The sequence below is a fragment of the Micromesistius poutassou genome (assembly GCF_964030765.1).
Source record: "Micromesistius poutassou genome assembly, chromosome: 2".
NCBI classification, from domain to species: Eukaryota; Metazoa; Chordata; class Actinopteri; order Gadiformes; family Gadidae; genus Micromesistius; species Micromesistius poutassou.
This window is the reverse complement of record NC_140272.1, coordinates 20,474,479-20,484,478: the sequence shown is the minus strand read 5'-3', so window position 1 is coordinate 20,484,478 and position 10,000 is coordinate 20,474,479. Positions and strand designations below refer to the sequence as shown.

General features: G+C 44.4%; 1 protein-coding gene across 1 annotated transcript in view; it reads left to right on the top strand.

Moving 5' to 3' along the window:
* Positions 1-10,000, top strand: part of LOC311338243 (arf-GAP with coiled-coil, ANK repeat and PH domain-containing protein 3-like) — a 53,365-nt gene that overhangs the window by 35,426 nt on the left and 7,939 nt on the right. Inside the window, exons 10-16 of the mRNA XM_084463475.1 lie at positions 496-507; positions 6,582-6,694; positions 8,072-8,123; positions 8,198-8,298; positions 8,881-8,992; positions 9,363-9,429; positions 9,526-9,604. Coding sequence (XP_084319601.1) covers positions 496-507; positions 6,582-6,694; positions 8,072-8,123; positions 8,198-8,298; positions 8,881-8,992; positions 9,363-9,429; positions 9,526-9,604 — 536 coding nt within the window. The remainder of the gene's footprint in view (positions 1-495; positions 508-6,581; positions 6,695-8,071; positions 8,124-8,197; positions 8,299-8,880; positions 8,993-9,362; positions 9,430-9,525; positions 9,605-10,000) is intronic.

The window sequence follows — 10,000 nt, the reverse complement described above, 5'->3', positions numbered from 1 at the left end:
GAGACAACGTTCCCTCGCTTGGCTCAGGCCAGCCGACAGAGAGGTCTGCCAGCGGAGCTGGTCTTGGTTGCTCAGGGTACGTTGAGTGTCCCACTGGCACCTCTCAGACCCACATGTTCCCCGAGGTGTCACTGCTTTGGCCTCCTGGGACTGACAGCAACGTTCTGACTGGTAGATTCACAAAACCCGTCGTGGAAACGTAGTTTACGTCCTGCGTTACGATGATAAAACTCTAGGAGTGACATCAAGTTGAAAAGTCAGTTGCCATTTTGTGGTATTTTAGGCTAATTCCTCTGATCCTGCCATGTAAAGAATAATCCTAATTAACAGTTGTCTTTTTAATTTCCTTAGGGAGGTGCTAGGGTTAGCTCGGTAATATGTGTTATTTTCTGCTCTATTTGTTGACTATTAATCTCTGATTAATCTTTGTTTGTTCTAACCACCCCACACTTACCTGGCCCTCACCCCGCTCACTGCTCTGCCTTCCTCTTCCAGACGCTAATGCAGGTAAGTCCCTTGAGTTATAATGTGACGAGCTGCTAAGCCTAAATTTAAACGTTGAATTATTTCAAGTTTTGGGGAAAGACAGCTGAGCTGTGAAGGCTGTAAGGGATCCTTTCAAGTGACCTGCATTGACATCAACTGTGTATACCCCTTTGTGGATAAGGCCTGGTTTGTCCTGGACACTGAATGCCTCAATCCTAGCATCAGTAATGTGTCTGTTGTGTGTCTGTTGTGTGTCTGTTGTGTGTCTGTTGTCCGTGTGGTGATAAAGCTGGTTGGATGTCATCATTGTTCTCACCTTTGTTGGTGTTTCACTTTTTCTACACAAAAGTTACAATGACTTTCAGCCACTTCAACATATAAAGAAACATTATGACCACACTACCTCTTTTCATAGTGTGTGTGTGTGTGTGTGTGTGTGTGTGTGTGTGAGTTATGGTCCCATCTGAAGTGGTTTTATGGTGTTCACATTGTCTGGCCGACGTCAGCTGCTGCAGTGATCAATAGGGCGTCTGGAGCCTCAGTGTGTTCGTCTTTGCTTTGTGCTGTGTCTGGTTTTCCGTTGTTTATTGGACTTGTGCATCAGAATGCATCATGGTGTCGTGTTTGTTGCTGATACTTTGGCATATTGAGAGGACTCAAGAGATTTAGTGATCAAAGTTAATAATCCATAACCCAGGCTGATGAAGCTGTTGTTCTGTTCACGTCTTGCATAAGAAACACTGTGACAGTTTCAAACACTGACGTTTCTTCCCATAGTGACAAATCATTTTACAATTAATTACTAAACAATGACCCCAAAAACATTCCAATGAACATAATAACATTCCAATGCACCTTCTGCTCCCAAAAAGGCCTTACTCACACGTAGGCCTTTCCCAAGGCTAGTTCAAATGGGAGTCTGCCTTGATACCCGCGGGCCTCATGGCGTCTGATCTCTGTCTCTCTATACAGCAACACACACCGCATGTCACACACAGGAGGTCCTGCTGTGTTATAGCAGAGCTTCTCAGGGAGGACGGAGTGAGGCTGTGTCTCTAGTTTGGTTAAGGAGATATTTAAACAAGGAAATCTCATTTGGGTGAGTGCATGCATCAAAAGGGGATTTTAATTTTAAGTAGGGTTAGAACAGATTTACACAGTGTGGACCTGAAATATTTACACTTTATTCCAGTTTACTAGTGCTAGCCGAGTGTGTGTTCATGTGTTCACCACGATTAGTCTCCACAAACACGATGAGAGGTGAAAGGTCACCCAGATGTGCTGCTCCGCCGTCAGACTGAAGGTATTCATCTCTGAACTGTGTGAGTACCTCGATGTGTGAGCCAGGGTGAGAGGGGCCGTCATCGGTGTTGTCTCTGTGTTCAGACAGGCTGGTATGAAAGCCGCAACACGTCACCAGTTCTTCATTCTGTCTGGGTGTGTTCCCTTCATGTTGTCCTACTTCTTCTCCATACTTCTCTTTATTCATCGATTAATAAGTAAGGATTGTAAAAGCGTGGAGGCAGCAAGTTACACAATGTTTCTTATGCACACACACACACACACACACACACACACACACACACACACACACACATACAGACATAGACACACACACACACACACACACACACACACACACACACACACATACACAAACACAGCACTTTATTTCCCTTGACAATCAATCTCCTCACTCTCACACGTTTCCTCTTTAAGCACACACACACACACACACACATCCACAAGCATGCCAGTTCACTTCCCTTTACCCCAATCTCTTTCCTCTTTGAACTCAACTTCTTTGCAACATCCCACTTGACCAAAGATCTTTCAAAAGTCTTTGCCGGATTTAAGCGTTTCATCTTTAAATCAAACTCCCAGGGTTTGTCTAGATGGGCTGTTGTATGAGGGTTATGTTTGTAGATGTTTTGTTCTTGGTCTGATTGTGTAGGTTGCGTGTCTCTTTCCATCTGATGTTTTGTCGCTGGCAAAATTGATCCATTCAGTTTTTCAAAAACAGCCAGTTGAACCTCGTCCATCTTGTGGCTGGACGAGCTAGCAGAGCAGAAACACACTTGATAGCGAACAGAACGCCCAGTGGACATTCACCCACCGGAGCACCTCCAGGGGAACGTCCGTCTAGTTTTCCTGGTCAGTGCGTGGAACAAGGTGTTCGTAGGTGAGTCGTACAAGAAGAGGTCCACAGGTTGGCCAAGGTTCAAGAGGCCTGGCCGTGTTTCAGCGACCCTCTTTATTTAGAACAGTCAGTCAACAGATGGCCTCATGGCAGGCAGTCAGAGGACTGAACAGGAGGCTGAGGGACAGACGGGGAATAAGGACACAGGCGTGTACGATCATACACGGTTGAGTAACGCATCCACACACAGGAGAGGCTAGGAGGGCGAAGGGGAGATGGTGAAATAAATATGTGAAGAACTGTAACACAGTTTTTGTTGCTTTAATAACAAGAAGACGTTTCCAATTAATAATTTACTATTAAGGAAAATAACCGAGTAGAACAGACGTTTCACCCTTAAGCTCGTCAAATAACTTTCAGTTTGTGTTCTACAACAGAGACTTTTTGTTCTCCCGTTTCTTCGCTTCATTTGGTTAAGAACACATTTTTCGGAAAAGTTTCCTGAAGTGAAACCTTCGCCCCAAAAGCTCTAAAGAAGAGATATGAGGCAAAGAATAAATGATTTAAAATAATCTAGAGACATCGTCGCCATGGGGATTTATTGTACGGAATTTGAGTGAGCACAGATTGTGTCTAAACTCTTTGAAATGCAAACCCCTTATCTAGTATGCAAATGTTGTGAGCCAGACTTGTGATTATGAATTATACATTCTTCATTCCATTGCAACGTTCCCCTAACGAGGGAGCTGTGGGATTAGACCCTTGATAAAGGTAGTAATGACTACACATGAATTAAGAATTAAGAAGCAATAAAGAATAACCCCCTTGTGCTTCTGCTAAAGCGCCACACTTTAGGAGTGGTGTGACCGCTGAGCTGGAACCTGCTCTCCAGTCTCCTTGTCTCCTTGTCTCCTTGTCTCCTTATCTCCTTATCTCCTCTGTCATCACAGGTCGCCAGCACAACCTTTTGCTCAACAAGAATTATTTCCAGCAGCATATAACTAATTTAACTTCCCTCTGCCTTATCTTCTCGTCTTCCTCTCTGCGTCTCATTCTCACGCTCTGCTGTAGCCCCCCTCTCGCCCCTCTCTCTCCCCTCTCTCGCCCCTCTCTCTCCCCTCTCTCTCCCCTCACTCTCCTCTCCTCTCTCCCCTCTCTCTCCCCTCACTCTCCCCTCTCTCTCGCCTCTCTTGCCCCTCTCTCGCCCCTCTCTCTCCCCTCTCTCTCCCCTCTCTCTCCCCTCACTCTCCTCTCCTCTCTCCCCTCTCTCTCCCCTCACTCTCCCCTCTCTCTCCCTTTAAGTCACTTTAAGTCTTCTTTGTCTCAGACTTCATTGTGGCTCCCTTGGGGATGGTTGCTTTTACTTTCCTCCCCCCCCCCCCCCCCCACGTGTGATTGGTGGACAGGCCTCTCCACTAACAGAGGCGTAGACAGAACACATCAGACAGATTGAATAACGTTGTTTGTTGAAACCAGTCTAACTTCACGGCTTTAGATCAGAAGAAGTCTCCGACTCGTAGTTCACTCTGTTTATCTTTGCCATCCGATGTGTTTGAAGTCAAGTTGAATCGAAGAATATAGCCTAGAATATATAAGAATATAGCCTAGATGTGAAATAAGTAAAACTAGAGTAAGTTAAAAAAATAACAGTGTCTAAAACTATAGCCTAGTTTCTGACACTTCAACAGTTCCAGCTTGGTGGAGACTGAAGGACGAGGGGGGGTTGGTGTCAGGGGATAATGTGTTGGTGTCAGGGGATAATGTGTTGGTGTCAGGGGATAATGTCCCCTTCATTAAACAACAAAGGCTGCTGGACTGTAAGGACAGATGGAGACTCTTCCTAATGGACGCCACCTCACCTTATGGGGGGGGGTTGTGTGGGTGGGGTTGTGTGTAGCCCGGGGCTTATGGCGGGTGGGGTTGTGTGGGTGGGGTTGTGTGTAGCCCGGGGCTTATGGCGGGTGGGGTTGTGTGGGTGGGGTTGTGTGGGTGGGGTGGGGTGGGGTTGTGTGGGTGGGGTTGTGCGGGTGGGGTTGTGTAGCCGACAGTGTACAGCAGCGTTTAAGCCACCCGGTTGGTGGAAGGTGGATGTTTGTTGATTTGTTGGTATGTGTAATGTATGATATGTAAATGATATGTAAATCGACAGCTGTATGATAATGAGCTCCCGCGCGTCCCCGAGTACCGGCACGCGACACACAGAAGGCGCGAGCACGACAGAGAAAGCGGCCGCGTGCTGCGGGTGACAGGGGGCACTCGGGGAAGCGATGCGCTCGCGCAGTGCGGAGGGACCTCTGCGGCAGAAACTTTAAGGAACGCGGCGGCGCGATTATTGATTAGATTTTATCTAACGAGGCGATCTACTTTTTTTTTTTTGGTTTTCAAGTCATTGAAACCATTGTTGTGGTCAATATGCTTCTGGATTCCGCGGTCGTGAAGATGAGGATGTTCGAAAGGCTGCACTGTAAACTGGTGAGAATCATGGAAAAGAATGGAAAGTTCCATCATAACGTTTAGTTATTAATTAAGGTGTGTTATTGTGCAATATGCGGGTGTTACGTGAGCCGTGATAGGCCGCCTATCCTGAATCTAAACATTGCAACAATTATTCATTTTTTCTCCGATTGTTTTGCCATGTAATTAAATAAATAGGCCTAAACTAAAAAAAACTAAAAAAACAGCATAACTTCGGTTGATTGAAGAGATCGGTGGAGAGAAGCGGCTTGGTGTGCCTATGCTGGTTTGTCCTGGTATGTGCTGGTATGTGCTGGTATGTTTACGTTACCGTGTTGATGTGGAGACCTCGGATCACCTGCTGAGTCGAGACGGCCGCGCGGCGGGGGAGCAGACCTGTCTTATACATTAACCCTTTGGCCAGTTCTTCCTTGTACTGTTATTTAACATACCCAATAACGGGCTATGAATCAATTGTATTTTGAGCCGTTTTGCACGCATCAATGATCACATTGCGCTCTTCACGAAAATAATTACGACTGCAATAATAATACGCATTCTGTAGTCGCCTACGTGTATGATCATGGCAGTTACACAACAGTACTCTCAGAAACAAGTTGTTGTAGCTTGTTTAATGTAATGGTGGATTTATTGTGTTTCTAGTGCACACATGTGTATTTGTGTGTGTGTGTGTGTGTGTGTGTGTGTGTGTGTGTGTGTGTGTGTGTGTGTGTGTGTGTGTGTGTGTGTGTGTGTGTGTGTGTGTGTGTGTGTGTGTGTGTGCGCGTCCGTGTGTGTGCCATATGGTACGGTCTTTCTCGGAAAATCGGATACTTTCATTGGGAGAGTGAAACATAAGCCTTAGCTGACAATTGAATCGAGCCCATTTTGTGTTTCTTTTCCACTGGGCAGGTGGTGTGTGTCCATTCACTAGCATTACTACATTCCAGAGCAGAAAAGTGTTAAGAAAACAGACTGTGCTCTCAGGTCGAGGTTTGAGGCGTCATGCTGGGCTTGTAGTCATCAGACAAATGGTCAGAAGGAGACTACAGACCTAGAGGCTTGTTTGTGCTAAAGACACTTAAGGTCAGGGGCCGTGGACAATAGGCAATGCTACTATATGTACAGTACATAAACATGAACAATAGGCAATGCTACTATATGTACAGTACATAAACATGAACAATAGGCAATGCTACTATATGTACAGTACATAAACATGAACAACTCTTACAACAAATGTATTTTGATTGGACCAGCATTAGAGGTTGTGTGTGTTTTAATGACATCACTTAAACTTTATAGCTTTATGTAGTTTAAAACAGGTTATTGTCTTTCTGGCTCATATCAAGGTTATTTTTTAATAATGGGTAAATGCATGATTCAATGTATATCTGTTTGGGGTTAGTGTCTGATTGTGTTGAGCATAGTACAATGCTCAGTAAAGCTAGTTCTACGCCCCTAACTAAAGTGTGTGTGTGTGTGTGTGTGTGTCTGGCAGGACTTCTCCTACGATGACACGAAGGTGGAGTTCAACGTGGACGCTCCTAACGGCGTGGTGATGGAGGGCTACCTGTTCAAGAGAGCCAGCAACGCCTTCAAGACCTGGAACAGGTGAGAGGACCGCCGTGCACTGAGACGCTGGAGATGGACTCTGAACTCCTGCTCCTTCCAACACTGTAATAACACTGTGATAACACTGTGATAATAGTGAAACAACACTGTAATAACACTGTGATAATAGTGAAACAACACTGTAATAACACTGTGATAACACTGTGATAATAGTGAAACAACACTGTAATAACACTGTGATAACACTGTGATAATAGTGAAACAACACTGTAATAACACTGTGATAATAGTGAAGCAACACTGTGATAACACTGTGATAATAGTGAAACAACACTGTGATAACACTGTGATAATAGTGAAACACTGTAATAACACTGTGATAATAGTGAAGCAACACTGTGATAACACTGTGATAATAGTGAAACACTGTAATAACACTGTGATAATAGTGAAGCAACACTGTGATAACACTGTGATAATAGTGAAACAACACTGTAATAACACTGTGATAACACTGTGATAATAGTGAAACAACACTGTAATAACACTGTGATAATAGTGAAACAACACTGTAATAATACTGTGATAATAGTGAAACATCACTGTAATAACACTGTGATAATAGTGAAACATCACTGTAATAACACTGTGATAATAGTGAAACATCACTGTAATAACACTGTGATAATAGTGAAACAACACTGTAATAATACTGTGATAATAGTGAAACATCACTGTAATAACACTGTGATAATAGTGAAACATCACTGTAATAACACTGTGATAATAGTGAAACATCACTGTAATAACACTGTGATAATAGTGAAACATCACCGTGCACTGAGACGCTGGAGATGGACTCTGAACTCCTGCTCTATTTTAAATCACCGTCATGGCTAGAATCATCAACACTGTAATAATAGTGAAACAACACTGTAATAACACTGTAATAATAGTGAAACAACACTGTAATAATACTGTGATAATACTGTGATAATACTGTAATAATACTGTAATAATAGTGAAACAACACTGTAATAATACTGTGATAATACTGTAATAATACTGTAATAATAGTGAAACATCACCGTGCATTGAGACGCTGTAGATGGACTCTAAACTTCTGCTCCGTTGGATTTTAAATCACCGTCATGGCTAGAATCATTTAGATTTTTTATGCTGTCAAATAAGGAAACAGAATCAGATAAAAGCTCTACTGCCCTGAGACAATCATTAATTAAAAGCAGAAATGGAAAATAATGAAACTATGGTTTGTCGTACATAACATGTAAGTTCCCGAAAGCGTACAGCGTTCGTTTCATGTATTTCAGGAGTACCCTTTGAATAAACATCACCTCCTCATTTCAAGCCAATATTTCCCTCTTTTACTCAAGTCTTTTCCTCCTTCCTTTTCAGGCGATGGTTTTCCATTCAGAACAGCCAACTGGTTTACCAGAAGAAACTCAAGGTAAAGTGAGCTTGGTTATTTGGACCATCAACGTGGCCTCAGAGCCCCAGAAGCTGACAGCCTCTTGTGTCCAGGACTCTCTGACCGTGGTGGTGGAGGACCTCCGCTTGTGTTCAGTGAAGCCCAGCGAGGACAACGAGCGCCGCTTCTGCTTCGAGGTGGTGTCTCCTACAAAGTGAGTCCATCGTAGGACCTGTAGGTCTTACAGAGAGACACGCCCCGGGCACCGCACACACTCTGTAGCTTTACACACACCTTCTGCAGATGTACACTTTCTACATAGTGTTGCTTATGTTGTCTTATTTAATTAAACTTTTATTTTTAGGACTCTCCTGTATAAAATAAAAATAAAATGAATAAAATATTTTGTGTTCATTGTTTGATTTATTTTGCTAACAGTTAGCTTGTAGCCTTTGAGACACGTAGCAGTGTTAGCGTGCTGCGTTGATTGTGTTGTTATGTTATTGTGTTATGTTATTGTGTTGTTATGTTATTGTGTTATGTTATTGTGTTGTTATGTTATTGTGTTATGTTATATAACTCATGGTGGGGTCTAACCCCGTGTCGCTGGCGTTGATTGTGTTGTTATGTTATTGTGGTGTTATGTTATTGTGTTATGTTATTGTGTTATGTTATTGTGTTGTTATGTTATTGTGTTATGTTATTGTGTTGTTATGTTATTGTGTTGTTATGTTATTGTGTTATGTTATTGTGTTGTTATGTTATATAACTCATGGTCGGTCTACCACCGTGTTAGGAGCTGTATGCTGCAGGCCGAGTCTGAGAAACTGCGCCAGGCGTGGATCCAGGCTGTGCAGGCCAGCATCGCCTCTGCATACAGAGAGATCACAGACAACTACTATATAGAGGTACACACACACACACACACACACACACACACACACACCGTGCTACCTCCCAGCTGTAATAACACTGTAATAATAGTGAAACAACACTGTAATAATACTGTAATAATACTGTAATAATAACATGTCACCTACAGCAGCTTGAATTGGGAGAGAATGTATCCAAGGTTCATCTATGGAGTGAACCCAGTATCTATTGGAGCCTATTGTAAATGTACTGGTGTTCCACCAGTGGACCCAGTATCTATTGGAGCCTATTGTAAATGTACTGGTGTTCCACCAGTGGACCCAGTATCTATTGGAGCCTATTGTAAATGTACTGGTGTTCCACCAGTGGACCCAGTGAGTCTGACCCCCCCTCTCCGTCTGACAGCGTCTGGACCGCACCGCCTCGCCCTCCACCAGCAGCATCGACTCGGCCAGCGAGCCGGGGGGGGGCCGCGGGGGGGAGCGGGCGGGGGAGCGGGGGGTGAGGGGGGGGGGAGAGAGCCTCCTGCAGAGGGTCCAGAGTCTGCCCGGTAACGAGCTGTGCTCAGACTGCAGCCAGACGGCGCCCTGCTGGACCTCCATCAACCTGGGGGTGCTGCTCTGCATCGAGTGCTCTGGGATCCACCGGTGAGGACCTGGTGGAGGACCTGGTGGAGGACCTGGTGGAGGACCTGGGGTCACGTTAGGATTAGATTAGATTAGATTAGATTAGATTAGACAAGGCCTTGTATTGTATCAGGATGAGATGTACTTTATTGATACCAGAGAGGTTGTGTTGTCAGTTAATAACATCAGCAGGTGAACATGATTGTGACTCCTTATCATGGCCTGTTCCACCGGCTAGAGAGAGAGAGAGAGAGAGAGAGAGAGAGAGAGAGAGAGAGAGAGAGAGAGAGAGAGAGAGAGAGAGAGAGAGAGAGAGAGAGAGAGAGAAACACAGAGAGCGAGAGAGAGAGAGAGAGAGAGAGGACAGAGCAGCAGATGGTGAGTCCAGGTGGACAGGTGCACGTTGGTACTCACCTG